This window comes from Danio rerio, chromosome 8 (assembly GCF_052040795.2).
Source record: "Danio rerio strain M-AB ecotype USA chromosome 8, GRCz13ab, whole genome shotgun sequence".
NCBI classification, from domain to species: domain Eukaryota; kingdom Metazoa; phylum Chordata; class Actinopteri; order Cypriniformes; family Danionidae; genus Danio; species Danio rerio.
This window is the reverse complement of record NC_141028.1, coordinates 59956427-59976536: the sequence shown is the minus strand read 5'-3', so window position 1 is coordinate 59976536 and position 20110 is coordinate 59956427. Positions and strand designations below refer to the sequence as shown.

At 35.0% G+C, this 20110-nt stretch overlaps 1 protein-coding gene across 1 annotated transcript; it reads right to left on the bottom strand.

Moving 5' to 3' along the window:
* Window positions 1-2454: 2454 nt before the first annotated feature.
* polr3d (polymerase (RNA) III (DNA directed) polypeptide D) lies at window positions 2455-14571 on the bottom strand. The gene is given in 9 exon segments (NM_200287.1): window positions 2455-2795; window positions 3929-4081; window positions 5625-5875; window positions 6390-6546; window positions 7860-7981; window positions 9518-9672; window positions 11865-11908; window positions 13192-13349; window positions 14395-14571. Coding segments are annotated over 8 exon segments (1146 nt in total). The 5' UTR covers window positions 13339-13349; window positions 14395-14571; the 3' UTR covers window positions 2455-2678.
* Window positions 14572-20110: the final 5539 nt, after the last annotated feature.

Below are 20110 nucleotides of genomic sequence, written 5' to 3'. Positions count from 1 at the left end.
TAGTGAATTTACACTGTATTTAAATGATGATGATGATCCAGGATCAACAATAGTGAATTTACACTGTATTTAAATGATGATGATGATCCAGGATCAACAATAGTGAATTTACACTGCATTTAAATGATGATGATGGTCCAGGATCAACAATAGTGAATTTACACTGTATTTAAATGATGATGATGATCCAGGATCAACAATAGTGAATTTACACTGCATTTAAATGATGATGATGGTCCAGGATCAACAATAGTGAATTTACACTGTATTTAAATGATGATGATCCAGGATCAACAATAGTGAATTTACACTGTATTTAAATGATGATGATCCAGGATCAACAATAGTGAATTTACACTGTATTTAAATGATGATGATCCAGGATCAACAATAGTGAATTTACACTGTATTTAAATGATGATGATCCAGGATCAACAATAGTGAATTTACACTGTATTTAAATGATGGTGATGATCCAGGATCAACAATAGTGAATTTACACTGTATATAAATGATGATGATCCAGGATCAACAATAGTGAATTTACACTGTATTTAAATGATGATGATCCAGGATCAACAATAGTGAATTTACACTGCATTTAAATGATGATGATGGTCCAGGATCAACAATAGTGAATTTACACTGTATTTAAATGATGATGATGATCCAGGATCAACAATAGTGAATTTACACTGTATTTAAATGATGATGGTCCAGGATCAACAATAGTGAATTTACACTGTATTTAAATGATGATGATGGTCCAGGATCAACAATAGTGAATTTACACTGTATTTAAATGATGATGATGGTCCAGGATCAACAATAGTGAATTTACACTGTATTTAAATGATGATGAATTTACACTGTATTTAAATGATGATGAAAGCTAAAAAATACCAAGGAAATAAGTGTAAAGTTTTGATTGTCAATAAATTAATAAAGAAAATCTCTCTTTATTCTGGCATTTAGCAAATGTAAATCATTTAGGTAATCCTAACTGACCTAAAATAGTAAACGTTTAGTGATTTACCATCAGACATTTAAAAAATGTTGTTCCTTTTTTACAGTGTATGTACACTTCTGGTTTTAACTGTATTAACAAACCTGAACACACAACTATAACAAAGTTCTAGATTAAATGAGGAATATTTTAGCTTATTTGTCAGAATGCTTTTCCATCATGTTCATGTGTATGCGACTCAACAGCTGGATCGTGGAAGTGACTTGTTGAATGCGTAAAGGATTGAGGCAGCCTTTAAATGTTGTCAACATGCCGCAGCTGCCATCGCACACACTTATACAGTGTGTAAATCTGCTGCAGACCTGGAGCTTTCAGCATGGAGAATGAAATATTCATTCATTCATTTTCCTTTCGGCTTAGTCCCTTTAATAATCAGGGATCACCACAGCGGAATGAACCGACAACTCATCCAGTACATGTTTTACACAGCTGATGCCCTTCCAGCTGCAACCCAACACTAGGAAACACCCATACACACTCTTTTACACTCATAAACTACAGCCAATTTAGTTCATCAATTCCCCTATAGCGCATGTGTTTGGACTGTGAGGGAAACCGGAGCACCCTGAGGAAACCCACGCCAACACGGAGAGAACATGCAAATCATGATGGGGCGAAAATGAATGAATAATCATGAGCTAACTCGGTCACAAGAGCTCACATGTGAATAAAAGACAGCTTAATTACTTGTTAGTACATTTTGAAATTAATGTATTCAATAATATTTGAATTTAGGCTAATGTTTAATTGTGTCATGACTTTACTTGCAGGGGCACATCATCAACTCATCCTTAACTACTCATCATCCCCTGCGTTTAAACTGTTGATGTTGACAGAACACTTCTCTATTGTTAATCAGTGTAAACTCACTGGATGGACGTGCATAAGGAGTTTAGAATGGCCACATTGAGAGAAGTCATCTGAGGTGGCTCGGGCATCTGTTTCGGATGCCTCCTGGATGCCTACCTAGGGAGGTGTTCCAGGCGTGTCCTGCCGGGAGAAGGCCTCAGGACTATGTCTCTCAGCTGGCCTAGGAATGCCTCGTGATCCCCCCGGAGGAGCTAAAGGAAGAGTCTAGGGACAGAGAAGTCTGGGGTTCTTTCCTAAGAATGCTGTCCCCACGACCCGGCCCCGGAAAAGCAGATGAAAATGAATGAATGAATGAATCAAACATATCATGAGTTCAAGAGGGTTAAAGCCTGAACAAATGTGTTAATTAATACATTAAATAACAAATAATCATGTACTAACAAGTAATTAAGGTAACAGTTATTCACACATGAACTCATGTTGTAGTTAAAGTTCATGATTAGCACATGCATTAACTCATCATTAGTCCATAATAAAGTAATGTTAAGTGTACATCATTATTCATGTACTGTTATTGTAAAGTGTTGTAATTAAAAATGAATTTAAAAGGCAGCATGTTCATGGCACTTGTTTATTAACGTACACTCTCAAACTCTAACCCAGGTTGTCATAATGACATTATTAACTCCAACCTATAATATTTACATGTGTGATAGCGTCTTGATTGACAGTTCATAAATTCTTCAAATAAATTTCTGAGCTTATAAATAATCTTTATCTTCATGCGTCAGTGACGGCACAGAAGGCAATCTTTCCTCATGAACAGACAGAGAAATGCTCCTCAAACTCTGTTCTCAAGAAGAGCCTGAAAGTCTGGAGAGCAAACCAGCTTGTGTTTGACGTGTCCGAGCACAGACATGTCTCCTCTCCTGCCTTCTGTGTTCACCGAGACCAGCTCCTGTGAAAACACACACCAAAACATCAGTCATAACAGAAAAATACACAGAAGAGAGTCTAAAACATCAATTGAACAGATTGGGTTTCATAAAAAAAGTGGGCGTGAGTTTTGCTGTAAATTCAAATGAGATTTTAATTATACAAAAAAGGGCGGAGCTTTAAATGTCTGTGTGTTGTGTATTTATGCTGTACCCATTGGATGTCTAAATAGGAAATTACTAAGATGACTGCTTATTTATTTATTTGTTCACAGTTTAACAAGCATTTTTTACTATGTTGTAATATTACATTAAACTTAGGTTATACACTAACCGGCCACTTTATTAGGTACACCTGTCCAACTGTTTGTTAACGCAAATTTCTAATCAGCCAATCACATGGCAGCAACACAATGCTTTTAGGCTTGTAGACATGGTCAACAAACTGGAAACTGAGGCTACAATTTACACAGGCTCACTCAAACCCAGTTCTGAAGGCAAAACGGGGTCCAGCCTGGTATTAGTAAGGTGTACCTAATAAAGTGGCCGGTGAGTGTATGTTAATTTCTACCTATTCACTTAATTTTTAGCACCCATGTCTATGTCATAATCTCTATAGAGGTAATACTTCTAAAAGGTGAATATTTAAAGCTGTCTTGTTTAATAATAAATGTATATCAATGTCATTACTGTGGCCTGTGAATGCTATAAATGCTGTCATAACATCTTCACTCCAGCAGCTGGCAGTAATTCCTCAGCAAACATTCAGATTTGCATCTAAATTAATCCAGACACTTTTGTTCTTCTATTTTGTCTATCCATCAGCTTTGAGAATGTTTTGGATTTTTTTTTTAAATGGTGAGGTCAATATTATTAGCCCCCTTAAGCAATATTAGTTTTGGATTGTCTCCAGAACAAACCACTGTTATACAATGACTTGCCTAATTACCCCTAACTTTACCCTAATTACCCTAGTGAAGCCTTTACATGTCACTGTAAGCTGAATACTAGTAACTTGAAGAATATCTAGTCTAATATTATGTGCTGTCATCATGACAGAGAAAACATTTGTTATTAGAAATGAGTGAAAAAGTGTTGATGCTTGATTTTTATTGTGAATTAAATGTCAAGGCTTAATGTAAGACGTAATAGTGACCTGAAGGAAAGCGCAGGGCGTTCCCAGAGCCACATCCAGGGTGACATTTCCCAGAACAAGCTGCACTCTGCCGGACTTTCTGACCAGCATCTTCCCCACCAAACCCTCCTGCAGATCCTTCAGACAACAGGTGTTCTCTTCTGGAGACTCCTCCTGACACATACACATGAGCGCGCGCGCACACACACACACACACACGCACACGCACGCACGCACGCACGCACACACACAAACACAGACGGACAGAAAGACACGTGCAGACACACGCACACACACAAACACACACACGCACGCACGCACGCACACACAGACAGACACGCGCAGACACAGATGCACATACGCACACACACGCACGCACGCGCGCACACACACGCAGACAGAAGTTAATGATCCTTATATTTTCTCAAAAAACAAACAAAAAAACAAACAAATAAAAAACGACACCAATACAAAAACTATACAAAAATAAAAAAAACTACAGAATATACAAAGATACAAAAATATATACAAATATAAAAAACTATACAAATATAAAAAAACTACACAAATATATAAACACCAATATAAAAAACTACGCAAATATAAAAACTATACAAATATATAAAAATACGCTGATATAAAAAAACTACACACATATAAAAACTATACAACTATAAAAAACTACGCAAATATAAAAAACTATGCAGATATAAAAAATTATGCAAATATAAAAAACAATGCAGATATAAAGATTACGCAAATATAAAAAACAACACAGATATAAAACATTACGCAAATATAAAAATAACTGCACAAAAACAAAAAAAATATGCAAATATAAAAAACAACGCATATATAAAAGTTACCCAAATATAAAAAACTATTCAAATATAAAAACTACACAAATAAAAAAACTACGCAAAAATAAAAAATCTACAGATATAAAAATTACGCAAATATAAAACATTACGCAAATATAAAATACCAAACAAATACAAAACATTACGCAAATATAAAAAACAACGCAGATATATAAAAACTATGCAAATATAAAGAATTACGCAAATATAAAAAACTATGCAAATATAAAAAACTACGCAAATATAAAGAAACTACAAATATAAAAAACTATGCAAATATAAAAAACTACGCAAATATAAAAAACTACAAATATAAAAAACTATGCAAATATAAAAAACTACGCAAATATAAAAAAAACTACAAATATAAAAAACTATGCAAATATAAACAACTACAAATATAAAAAACTATGCAAATATAAAATACTACGCAAATATAAACAACTACAAATATAAAAAACTATGCAAATATAAAAAACTACGCAAATATAAAAAACTACAAATATAAAAAACTATGCAAATATAAACAACTACAAATATAAAAATCTATGCAAATATAAAAAAACTACAAATATAAAAAACTATGCAAATATAAAAAACTACGCAAATATAAAAAAAACTACAAATATAAAAAACTATGCAAATATAAACAACTACAAATATAAAAAACTATGCAAATATAAAAAACTACGCAAATATAAAAAAAACTACAAATATAAAAAACTATGCAAATATAAACAACTACACAAATGTAAAAAGAACTATGCAAATATAGAAAACTATGCAAATATAAAGCCTCCTAAAAATAAAGTCTATTTGTCGACTCCCCATTTGGAAAAAACACAGTGAGTTCTGACCTGAGTCTCGGTCTTCTGCATCATGGTCTGCCCGTCGCTCGACTGCACCTCAGTCTTGGTGGGCCGGACGTCACTGGTGGGCGGCTGTCCTGGCAGCGAATCAGGAAGCTGCATGAAGAGAAGCTCCTCCTCCTTGCAGTGATTCCACACCTCCAATAAATCAGGCAGCAAATCAGCTTTGGGCATGGGTGGCAGCTTGAAAGCAGGCTCCACCTTCTTTGGCTCAGGAACATCCAGAGGCTCCTGCTTGACTGAAGGAAGACACTCTTTAATATGCTGTAACGAATGCTTGAGGAATGTCTGTTCATGTCTACAATAACAATAACAAATTTTCATTAGAAAAGTTTCTTTTAATAAAAGAAACAAACAAACAACATTGTCTCAGAATGTACAGTTCTGAGTCAGATATATTAACTTTAAAGCTAGATACCTCATCACCTGCCATACATGTGTGTTCAGCTGTTACAGCAATAGCAATGTAGTGTTACAGAGTATACAGCAGGGTTGGGTATCGTTTTGGGTTATTTTGATACCGGTGCTAAATTGATACTTTTAAAACGGTACTGGTGCCAAAATGGAGCTTGAACCGGTACTTTCGAGCCACAAAATGATGATGGACGACTCTAGATAAATCTTTTATTTGACAAAATCTTTTAAAAAATAATTTTAATAGAACTATATAATTAAAGATTAAAGTGGTCTGTACCCCCCCTCCTTTCTGTAATATGGTGCAGTCCTACTAGTGTGTGCTGAGGATTGTGGTACCCTTGACTCCAGTGCCGTCAGTGCTGATTGGTTGAGGATCTGAAGGGCTTTTGCTCTCCTCACTGAACTCCTCTTTAAAGACCCATCCGGACACGGCCAGCGGCAGCTGAACAGGACAGCTCCCCCTCTCGCCTCTCAGATGAGGATCATCTAGAAACTACAGCACACAAAAACAGAAGCAAGTTCTAAACAAAGCATATCTGACACATTAAAGGTCCTGTGAAATAAAAATAATTCTGTTGGTATCAGTAGTCTTACGCCCCATTCACACTGGGCTTCAGAGTCAACGCTTGACTGAAGGCGTGTCTGAAGTTGGGGCTGAAGCGATCGTCATCAAAGCGTCAGCCATTCAAATTCAGTCAGCAATAGGCCACTGTCTAGCTGGTGTATTTGCATACAGCGATCTGATTGGCTGACGCTTCCGTCTCCGCTTGAAAAGTTGAGCTAGTCCCAACTTCTGCAGCGGTCACGCCTCTGAAGTGGCGCCGACGGATCCACAATGCAGTTCGGCAACGCCTGACGTCACCCATTCAAAGTAAATGGGAAGCGTTGAAGCTGACGCCCCGTGTAAATGGTGCGTAACAGACTCTATATGAACAGGAGGTCATGAGAAGAGCCATAAATATTAGTGCTGTTAATAGTACTACAATAGCACCTGACTGGGTGCTGTGTTTTATATAGTTTATATTTAGATACAATCTTATTTTGTAAACAATGTACGTTCTTAATTGTTTTATTTGTTTTACTTACTTTACTGTCTGTTTAGAGCGATGTTGTAGCACCTTTTTGCCCAAGACAAATTTCCTCTCGGGGACAAATAAAGTTTATTATATCCTATCCTATAAGTGGGCCATTTTGGATTCTCGGAAGCTATAGAAATTAAAAAAGTAAAACAGGAAATATGCTTGGACTATTGTTATTATTTATATCTCTCAAAAGGGCGAAGCAGTGGCGCAGTAGGTAGTGCTGCCGCCTCACAGCAAGTAGGCCGCTGGGTCGAGCCTCGGCTCAGTTGGCATTTCTGTGTGGAGTTTGCATGTTCTCCCTGCGTTTGCGTGGGTTTCCTCCGGGTGCTCCGGTTTCCCCCACAGTCCAAAGACATGCGGTACAGGGAGGGAGGGACTGGGCCTATAATAATCGATCAAATTTTTCCAGGACATTTTTTCTATTACATTCCCTACCGTAGGTAGAGTCACATGACCCTGCTTTGTAAAGGCTAATTAATACTTATACTATTCTGATATTATAATTCTGCCAAGCGCACGTGTACAGTCCGGCGCACCCTCTGCATTCACAGTGTTGCCAGATAGCTGACTTTTTCCAGGCAAAAGCTGTCCAAAACTCAACAAAACGCACAAAACGATAAATAAAATAATCTTTCATTAATCTTAATAGAGTTAATTTATAATAATAACAATAGTAATGATAATAATAATAATGCCCTATAATAATATACTGATGAAAGCATACGTTGTCCTTCTCCAGTTTGCGCAGGATTTCTTTGGTCTCCTCTTCAGTCTCTCTCTCCTTCTTGATGTTGATGATGGGTGTAGGGCCGGAGTTTGCTGTTTCTCTGGCGTCGTCATACACACCTAACAATCACCATGGAAAACACCAATTATTATAACATTAAACTGCAGTTTTTTTAATGCCAAAATACAAACAAACTGTTGGTGGAGTTGTAAACCCTTTGGAGTGAGCAGGGCACAGTGATGTGCCAAAGCACTTGATGTGGGCACCTTTGGCCCGTTTCCACTGAGCAACACTGAGTTGCACGTCCACCGGTTCCTGCTTCTGAATGAGTGAGTTTTAGCTACTTGTGCATGAAGGTAGCATTTAGGGAAAACAAAACACCAGCGAAGAAACCGTATCCGAAGATCCTGATACTACAATACCGAAAGTGTTATAAGAGCTGTTGATTAAGCATGGATGGAGGGCACGTGTGCCCAACAATATCCACCAACTATTGAAAAGTCCCCATCAAGAATTCAATTTACTTAAAAAAATAATAATAAAATTTGCACTATCAATATTAACCTAGACATGCATATCACATTCATAATATGAAAATAAAGGTAGCAGCTTCCAGTTCATGCAGACTTTAAATGCAGCTAATGTCCCGTTTACACTGTCGGGTCTTGATGCCCAATTCCAATTTGTTGCCTATATCTGATTTGTTTGTCTGTTTGTTTACACGTTGTTTTAATTGTGACCCATATCCAATTCATGCGTTTACACTTGTCATACAATTTACGATGTCGCGCATGCATAAAGGTGGATTCTAGCATCTGTGCCATAATGATATGTATAATCCAGCCACGATGGAAGAAATTGTCTTGTTTTTAGCTCTGCGAAATATCCGAAGTGTAGTCAAAGCAGTGAATTGTTCAGTCCAGATTTACCCCTACGCAGTTTATGTAATAGTATGGCCCTGGTGTATGTGTGTGTGCAGTTGAAGACGTAGCTTTTGCCTGTGTGCGCACTGCTGTTGGAGAGAATAAAGTTGTTCTATGTGAAGCCGCAGTGCGTGTATTAATAGCGACAAAAAGCAAAAGTTACAACACGAAGTTCGCCCAACTTTAAAATGATTTTGAGGCGGAGGTGGGAAAGGGCCGTCATCGGAACTTGCACTTATGGTTTATGTGCTGTATGATATCCTCCACCATTCAGGGGAATGTCTGTGTACGAGAGAGGTCTCAGGTCTGGCGGGAGCAAATTGGGGCGACTGACCACTTTCCTCCTCTGTGTTTCCTCTGATGTTGTTTACCGCGTCGTCATCTCCACACACGCTCTTCTTTCTGTCATTAAACCGCGGAGAAGCACCACATTGTTGCAAGTTTAATGATGTACAGAACGAAATGCCTCAATAAATCCGATCTGCCTGTTTACATGACAGTCGCATTGTCACATATCCGATCTATATCTGATTTATTCCCACATATGAAGGAGGCCTGAAACCGATCTCTGAATATCCGAATGCATGCGTTTTTTTTGTGTTTACACGGTCATAAAACAGATCCGATCTGTGTCACAAATGAGCAAAAAATCTGAATTGGGTCACATTTAACGGGGCCTAATAGACATGCTCAGGCTTAAATCTCATACTGATTACTAGGATCAGGCTTTACCTCTCCTCTTGGCCATCGTGTCTGCTGGACCCTGCTCAAAAATGGAGTGTGACTGGATGACCTCTGGGCGACCTCTGCCCCGGCCCCGCCCGTCCCGCTGCCGCCCTCGATCCACATCCCTCTTGTCCCGCCTTTTCTCCTCATCAACCTTCAATCTGCATTAGCGGTCAACAAGATCAGAGCATTGGTCAAAATACAGGGGATGAATACGACTTTCTAAAGGTTCAAGACACCCTGGAGTACTTTTTTTTTGAGATTTTAACAGATCTGTGTGTGTTGAGCATCAGTTAAGACATCATTAGCACCTGTCAGCCTTAATTGTGGGGAAAACTGGATTATTTTGAGCTTTTGTCAGATAATTTCAATCATTTTTTGGGCGAGATCAAAATCTATATAGCAAAGCTGTTGGTTTGCAGCAAGCATTTTTGTCGAGAGAGCTGTAGGAGAATTGGAGAATGCCAGACTTTGTCTTTTATCAGTTGAGTTCGTTACCATTCAGACACATCGCCTGTATCCTTGCTGCTGTGTTCGCCATGTTTGAAATCCTCCAATTACCAGCAGGGCTAAAGGTTGGAATAGACAGGGCAAGAGACCTGCTGCACTGCTGTCCACTGCTGATTCAGGAGGAGAGAAGTCCTACTCATTTATAGCGTTTACACGATTATCTTTATAATAATATAAATTGTGGTTGTGTGTGTATGAAATTACAAATAACAAACCTAGCAGGACATTAATTTACTGTTTATTTCTTTGCATTGTAACTTGGAAACTATAAAATCACGGGTCTCCTAACAGTTGTGTCTCATTTTGGGAGCCGACTGACAACAGTTGTTCACTCCCCTCTTTCTCCACTGCTCTGCTGGTCACGCCCACTCCTCCCTCTGCCCGCAGAGCTCCACGCCCACCTCAGAGCATTTTTTTTTAATTCTGAGGTAGACACTTGAACCGAAAGAGTAGGGTTTCATGGCCCTTCAATGCTTTTAAAAGAAGGCTTTTCTGCTCACCAATCTGCATTTACTTAATCAAAAACACATTTAAAATCTGAAATGTTATTTGCATTTTTGATTTTACATCGAATTAGATTTTAGATGTAATTTATTAAATGCATGATTACTAATGCTTTACTGTTACATGATCCTCTAGAGACCATTCTAATATGATGATTTGATGATCAATAAATATTTATAATTATCAGTGCTGAAAGCTGTCCACAATGACAAAAGAATAATTTTTTTTAAATAATATAAATTATATATAAAGTATAAAATATTATATATACAGTAGCTGATAAGGAAACTATTTTAACTAACAATAATAATAATAATGATAATAATAAAATTGTGATTGTCACATTTTAATCAATTAATCAATGCTGTTATTTTAAATAAATAAACATGAAAAAATCAAATGTATCAAATTTTCCACAAAACTATGAGGAAGGGAAATTCATCCGATTGATAATTATTGTAATTATCAATTTCAGCTTTAAATCACAGTGGAGTAAATTTATTTTAAACCACTATCAATAATTTTATATTGTAATAATATTCAACAATTTTACAGTTTTTACAAAGATAAAAGATGACAGTACATAATATTTTACTACTTATAATGCAAGACACTGGTATTCAGCAAAAAGAGTGAATATTTCTTAAGAGGGCGAATAATATTGAGCATAAAAATCTTTCAAACTGCTTTTCTTCCAGCCAAACAAACAAACAAACAAATAAAAAAGACTTTCTCCAGAAGTAAAATGAAAATAAATGAGAAAATCTGTGAAATTGTCCTTAGTCTGTTAAACAGAACTTGGTGATGATGATAAGTTCCTTAATGAATATACAATTAAATACAACAAAGAAATGAATACAGAAATTAGAGAAGAGTGTTAATGCAAAAAAAAAACTATTTCCTAGTAACACTTTGTTGAATAAACAGCACTTGATAAATATATACATATTTTTTTAAATTCACAGAAGTGTGAATAATTTTGACTTCAACTATATGTCTTGTCAAGCATTAGTAAACTAATTACTAGGCCCACACGGAATCTGCGCGCGCAGAATTCCGCAGATATGCTGCAGATTTTTAGCCCATCATTAATTCTGTTTATTTACTTGAGTAAATGTGTAAATGTGAGTTTATTCAGTTTTTATTCAGTAATTAATACATTTTTATTTCATATGTTAAGGTTTCAGTTTTGATATTCCGCTGGATACTCCCAAAAAAATTCAGCAGAAATCCGCAGATTTTTACGAAAATTCTCAGCAGAAATAGCAAAAAACGTCCACAGATTCCGTCTGGCCCTGCTAATTACTGATGAATAGTGTACAGAGACTCTGTCACTTACTCCTCTTTGGATTTTCGACCAATAATGTTGGGGGTGAAGGTTTTCTGCAGGACGAAGGACAAGAAGAGATTTTAATTAGTGGGAAAACACATCTGATACTGCAGTTAGTGGCGTCCATTAGGGCTGCACAATACATGATTTCAGCATCGATATCGCAATGTGTGTATACTGTATGCGCAATAGTCACATAGCAAAAAGAAATTAAGTTTATATGTTGGGATTATGGGTGCAACGATTATAGATTTTGGTTGTGCGATTATAGTCTGAGGAATAATCATGGTTATCACGATTATTGTGCAGTCATTAATTTCAAAACACTGCTAGTTTAGAAAATTCACAAAAAAAGTCCTTATTGTTTATTGCTGCTCAGTAATCAAATAATATGACACAAAAGAATAATAAAAAAAACAAACAATAGTCCATTTTTCTTTAAACTTAATTGAAAAAAGTTTTGGCATTTAAAGATAAGTAATAATTTTACACAAAAAATAAATGTCAATAAATACAATTTAAAAAAATAAAAATTAATTAATTAAATGTAAATACATTAAAAATATATAAATAAAAAATTGTAAGTAAATGAACTTAAAATAAATGATTATATTAATTTAAATAATTTTTTTAAATAAATTTAATTATTTAATTTTATTTATTTATTTTAATCTATTAAAAATAATTTTAAATTTATTTCATAATTTATTTTAAATTCATTTATTTACAATTTTTTATTTCGATATTTTCATTTATTTTTAATGTATTTACATTTAATTAATTTATTTTAATTAATTAAAATGTATAATAATTTATTTACATTTTATTTATTGTAATTATTTGTATGTAATTTATTTAAAATGTATAATTTTTTTTATTTTAAATATATTTATTTAAATTTTATTTATTGACATTTATTTTCAGTGTAAAATTGTTACTTATGTTTAAATGACAAAACTTTTTTTCCCTATTAAGTCCAAAGGGAAATGGACGATTGTTTGTTTTTATTATTATTTTGTGTCATATTATTTGGTTACAGAGCAGCAATAAACAACACTTAAAAATATAATGTCATTTGGGGGATTTTTCTAAACTAGCAGTGTTTAGAAATTAATGAATGCATAATAATCGTGATAACCGTGATTATCTCTCAGACTATAATCGCACAACCAAAATCCATAATCATTGCATCCACAATTAACATCAAAAATATAACAAGATTCAGGCCAAACCATATGTTTTTGAACCACTATCATTGTTGTGCTGTCGCATATAGCCACTTGTGGTTTTTTCCAATATCGTGCAATCCTAGTGTCCATGTTCATCTGCGTTTTACCTTTTTGACTCCTCCGAGCGTCAGGTCTCTGGAGCGCATGGCGGGCAGGCGTCCCGCAGAGATGGAGGAGGGCAGACGGCGACCCATCGGCAGACCCCCGACATTAGGCGTCCGTGGAGGAGCCCTGGAGTCACCGGAGCCGTCCATTGACAATGACACTTAAACAAATAACCATAAGGAAAGCAGCTAAAATCGAAGATCTTCATTAAATACATATATAACATGGCTCTGGACAATATTTCAGGAACCTTAGGGTATATTTATTCTTAGTAATATGAAGTGATTTTAGGAGGGAGCTCAATTCTATTCTAAAACGAGCAAAGGATGGGTAGTTATTAGCGAATTTGGAAATATAAGATATAAGAAAAAATGTATGTTTTCCGGGCTGCACGGTGGCACAGTGGGTAGTACGTTCCCCTCACAGCCAAAAGGTTGCTGGTTCAAGTCTCATCTTGTGCTGGTTCAAGCACTCTTTTGGTGCTCCGGTTTCCCCCACGAGTCCAAAGATTTGCAGTACGGGTGAATTGGGTAAGTGTATGAGTGTGAATGAGTGTGTATGGGTGTTTCCCAGTGATGGATTGCAGCTGGAAGAGCATCCGCTGTGTAAAACATATGCTGGATAAGTTGGCGGTTATTCCGCTGTGGCGACCCGAGATTAATAAAGGGACTAAGCTGAAAAGACAATGAATGAATGTTATATATATATATATATATATATATATATATATATATATATATATATATATATATATATATAAAATGTGTTGTGTTACCATAGCAACTTTAAAATCACCACAACATATAAATTCAAGTAGTTTACTATAGTAAAGTTCAAAAACACTATAGTATTTACTGCAGTATTTTAATTATGTGGGTTTTATTTATTAAAACAGACGTGATTACATTAATTAACAGGGTAATCTCTCATTAAATTGCTCCTGGTAACCTGTAGAGGCGGAGTTTTAGCTCCTAATATTAGAGTACTGCAGAAATTCCCATCTCTCCGGAGTGTTTCCATGTTATGACAATTCTGAACAGCGGTGTATTATATTTAACTGCGATGCTGACAGAACACTCTGGTCGTTTAATCGTATATACTAATAATATAGATGTTAAATAAATGGTTTATTCACCGGTACTCGAGTCTCCTGCACGCTTCTGAACACATGGCGACACAAACACACACACTGACTCAACACTCACCAGTGCGTCCCTCAAGTGCAGATTCCTCAACACAGCGGCTTACAGAACTCTTCAAAATATCGAGAAGTTAGAATTAAAGCTGTAGTTTACGTATAACAATGATGATGATATCTCGTGTAAGTTTGTACAGGGCGGAGTTTTGTGCGCAGTGTGGCACTTTGACCCGAGTGACGATGTGCTTGGTGAACGTCAACTCTGCACCAGTCTGCGCAGACATTAAAGGCACAACACTGAAGATGTTCATTTCGACAAACATGGGATGAAGTTTCATGTAACGTGTATGAAGTGTTAGTTTGGATACTACAAAATATATCCCTGCTGAAAAATCCAGATTAAACCAGATTAATCCAGATGGTTTTAGCTGGTCAGACTGGAAAATGACCAGCTAAATCCAGCTAAAACCAGCTTGACCAGCCTGGTTTAAGCTGGACATAGCTGGTTTTGGCTGGTCAAGCTGGTTTTAGCTGGTCATCTCCCAGCCTGACCAGCTAAGACCAGGCTGGAAATGGCCAAAACCCCTCTAAAACCAGCCTGGTCGACCAGCCTAGGCTGGTTTTAGCTGTTTTTTCAGCAAGACTTATCTTCTCATGGAAAATTATTCAGTTTGGCGTAATACTTCAGGGCAGGAAGATATCTTCTAATGAATAATTTTTTGCTATTATTAAAATTTTTGATTCATAAATATACATTTTTCTAAATTCCCCCAAGACTAGTGGTGTTTAAAGAAGAATTTGTGATATATTTGAAGACATTAAGAGAAATGAAAAACATGTAAAGACATTCATTCTTAGAGGATTTTGTTATTTGTTATTTTATTTATTTATATATGATGTTTTATTAATGCGGATGGAAAGATTGTTAGTGTGAATTGATTGTTATCTCAGTCTTTTGTGTAATTTTAAATAGTATTAATGCCTTTCTGTTATTGTTTAATCATTAATTTAAAAAAGAAACATTCTTTCGTTTATTTTTGACCAAATTTGGAAATAAACCTAATAATTTATTTTAATGATAATATCCAGCAAGAAGTCTCAATTACTTTTAAACAGATTATTTTTGGACATTATGAGTCTGTCTCTAGTAAAAAGGAATGCTTGTTTTGTTGTAGATTACATTCAATTTAATTACTGTGTCAATTCTATATACACAAATGTGGAATGACTAATTTTACCAATTGTATATTTATTTATTCACTAAATAAAATGCACTATTTAGTTGTCAGAAAACTTTTATTTTGAAATTATTTGAATACAAATTCATTTGTTCATTTTCTTTTCGACTTAGTTCCTTTATTCGTCAGAACTCGCCACAGCGGAATGAACCACCAACTTCTCCAGCATATATTTTTCATAGCAGGTGCCCTTCCAGCCAATCGTCTGTGGACTGTGGGGTAAACCGGAACACCCGGAGGAAACCCAAGCCAACACGGGAAGGAACATGCAAACTCCACACAGAACTGCCAATTTAGCCAGCTGAGGCTCGAACCAGCAACCTTTTTGAAAGGCTACATTAAACAGATGCTGGATAAGTTGGCGGTTCATTCCACTGTAGTGACCCCTGATGAATAAAGGGACTAAGCCAAAAATAAATTTTGAATAATAATAATAATAAAACAGACATTATAATAGACATAAAAATTTTTGATTAGGCTACATGCTAACTTAATTGAGTAGCCTAAATGATTGATCAGTTGTATGATACGATATTTCTCCTGCACATGCGTGAGCAAATAAATATCAGTCACGTCTGCTAATCAGAAGAGCAGCTCCACAGACAGATATCCCAATGCGTGCACCTTGAAGGATTTTTGTCCTTGCACGGCTGTCAGGGTCTATTGAGTTTTAATCATCCGCTGTCCTTTAATTACACTCCATCCAGAGAGGACAGGCCATCTTCAGAAGCAGCCGAGTGTAGAGAGGAGTCCCGGTGTCGGTAATAATTCACAGACATCCGCATCACATCAGTCACATCGAGCTCCAGCACCCATAAAAATATCCCATCACTCTACAAAACACCACATTTATCTCTAATCAGATTCAACCCAGTGTATGATTTAACCCAGCGGGCATCTTGATGTTAAAATTACATTATATTGACAAGACACCAAAATACGCATCAACAATGCAAATCGATTTGATGTCAAGACCTGTTGTATTAAGTTGGGTTCCTCTTATGTTATTTTATGTTATGAAATGTTATTTTGTTGGGTTGTTGTGTCATGTTGTTATGTTATGTTATGTTATGAAATGTTATGTTGTTGGGTTGTTGTGTCATGTTGTTATGTTATGTTATGTTATGAAATGTTATGTTGTTGGGTTGTTGTGTCATGTTGTTATGTTATGTTATGTTATGAAATGTTATGTTGTTGGGTTGTTGTGTCATGTTGTTATGTTATGTTATGAAATGTTATGTTGTTGGGTTGTTGTGTCATGTTGTTATGTTATGTTATGTTATGTTATGAAATGTTATGTTGTTGGGTTGTTGTGTCATGTTGTTATGTTATGAAATGTTATGTTGTTGGGTTGTTGTGTCATGATGTTATGTTATGTTATGTTATGAAAAGTTATGTTGTTGGGTTGTTGTGTCATGTTGTTATGTTATGTTATGTTATGAAAAGTTATGTTGTTGGGTTGTTGTGTCATGTTGTTATGTTATGTTATGAAATGTTATGTTGTTGGGTTGTTGTGTCATGTTGTTATGTTATGTTATGTTATGAAATGTTATGTTGTTGGGTTGTTGTGTCATGTTGTTATGTTATGTTATGTTATGAAATGTTATGTTGTTGGGTTGTTGTGTCATGTTGTTATGTTATGTTATGAAATGTTATGTTGTTGGGTTGTTGTGTCATGTTGTTATGTTATGTTATGTTATGTTATGAAATGTTATGTTGTTGGGTTGTTGTGTCATGTTGTTATGTTATGAAATGTTATGTTGTTGGGTTGTTGTGTCATGATGTTATGTTATGTTATGAAATGTTATGTTGTTGGGTTGTTGTGTCATGTTGTTATGTTATGTTATGTTATGAAAAGTTATGTTGTTGGGTTGTTGTGTCATGTTGTTATGTTATGTTATGAAATGTTATGTTGTTGGGTTGTTGTGTCATGTTGTTATGTTATGTTATGTTATGTTATGTTATGAAATGTTATGTTGTTGGGTTGTTGTGTCATGTTGTTATGTTATGTTATGAAATGTTATGTTGTTGGGTTGTTGTGTCATGTTGTTATGTTATGTTATGTTATGAAATGTTATGTTGTTGGGTTGTTGTGTCATGTTGTTATGTTATGTTATGTTATGTTATGAAATGTTATGTTGTTGGGTTGTTGTGTCATGTTGTTATGTTATGTTATGTTATGAAATGTTATGTTGTTGGGTTGTTGTGTCATGATGTTATGTTATGTTATGAAATGTTATGTTGTTGGGTTGTTGTGTCATGTTGTTATGTTATGTTATGTTATGAAATGTTATGTTGTTGGGTTGTTGTGTCATGTTGTTGTGTCATGTTGTTATGTTATGTTATGTTATGTTGTTGGGTTGTTGTGTCATGTTGTTATGTTATGTTAGAAAATGTTATGTTGTTGGGTTGATGTGTCATGTTGTTATGTTATGTTATGAAATGTCATGTTGTTGGGTTGTTGTGTCATGTTGTTATGTTATGTTATGTTATGAAATGTTATGTTGTTGGGTTGTTGTGTCATGTTGTTATGTTATGTTAGAAAATGTTATGTTGTTGGGTTGATGTGTCATGTTGTTATGTTATGTTACGCTATGTAACATAACATGTATGTTATGTTATGGTGATGGGTTGTTGTGTCATGTTGTTATGGTTAGTTATGTTGTGTTATGAAATGTTGTGATATGTTATGTTGTTGGGTTGTTGTGTCATGTTGTTGTGTTGTGTTAGAAAATGTTATGTTGTTGGGTTGTGTCATGTTATGTTACGCTATGAAATGTTATGTTATGGGGATGGGTTGTTGTGTCATGTTGTTATGTTAAGTTATGTTGTGTTATGAAATGTTGTGATATGTTATTGGGTTGTTGTGTCATGTTGTTATGTTGTGTTATGTTATGAAATGTTTTGCTATGTTGCTGGGTTGTTTGTTGATGTTCTCGTTGTGTTGTGCAATGTTGTTGTGTTATGTGGTGTCATGTTATGTTATGAAATGTTATATCTTATGTTGTTGGGTTGTTGTGTTATGCTATTTTATGTTATGTTATGCTGGGTTGTTGTGCTGGGTTATTGTGTCATGTTATGTTGTGTTATGAAATGTTATAATACTGTATGTTATGTTGCTGTGTTGGGTTATTGTGTCATGTTATGTTGTGTTATGAAATGTTATAATACTGTATGTTATGTTGCTGTGTTGGGTTATTGTGTCATGTTATGTTGTGTTATGAAATGTTATAATACTGTATGTTATGTTGCTGTGTTGGGTTATTGTGTCATGTTATGTTGTGTTATGAAATTTTATAATACTGTATGTTATGTTGCTGTGTTGGGTTGTTGTGTCATGTTATGTTGTGTTATGACATTTTATAATACTGTATGTTATGTTGTTGGGTTGGTGTGTTATGTTATGAAATGTTATGAAATGTTATGTTATGAAATGTTATAATATGTTATGTTGTTGGGTTGTTGTGTTGGGTTGTTGTGCCATGTTATTAAAGGTTATGATATCTTATGTTGTTGGGTTGTTGGTTTGGGTTGTTGTGTCATGTTATGTTATGAAATGTTATGATATGTTATGTTGTTGTGTTGGGCTGTTATGTTATGAAATTTAATGATATGCTATGTTGTTGGGTTGTTGTTTCATGTTATGAAATCTTATGATATCTTATGTTGTTGTGGCATGTTATTATGTTATGTTAAGTTATGTTGTGTTATGAAATGTTATAATATGTTATCTTGTTGGGTTGTTGTGTCATGTTGTTATGTTATTTCAGGTTATAATATATTATGTTGGGTTGTTGTGTTGGGTTGTTGTGTCATGTTATGTTATGAAATGGTATGATATCTTAGGTTGTTGGGTTGTTATCTTGGGTTATTGTGTTATGTTATGAAATGTTATGATATCTTATGTTGTTGGGTTGGGTTGTTGTGTAATGTTGTTATGTTATGTTAAGTTATGTTGTGTTATGAAATGTTATAATATGTTATCTTGTTGGGCTGTTGTGTCATGTTATGTTATGAAATTTCATAATACTGTATGTTATGTTGTTGGGTTGGGTTGTGATGTCTTGTTGTTATGTTATTTTATTTTATGAAATGTTATAATATGTTATGTTGTTGGGTTGTTTTTTGGGTTGTTGCGTTGTGTTATGTTGTGTTATGTTATGATATCTTATGTTGCTGGGTAGTTGTGTTAGGTTGTTATATTATGTTATGCAATCTTATAATATGTTGTGTTGTTGGGTTGTTGTGTCATGGTATGTTGTGTTATGTTATGAAATGTTATGATATCCTATGTTGTTGGGTTGTTGTTGATGTTCTTGTTGTGTTGTGTTATGTTGTTGTGTTAAATGGTAGTTGTGTTATGTTATGTTGTTGTTGTGTAATGTTATTTGTTGTGTTGGGCTGTTGTTCTTGTTGTGTTTTTGTTGTCTTGTGTTGTGCCATGTTGTGTTGCCGTTGTGTTGTATGATGTTGTGTTGTTCTTGTTGTTGTGTTTTGTTATATTGTGTTGAGTTCTTGTTCTTGGGTTGGTTTGTTGTGTCATGT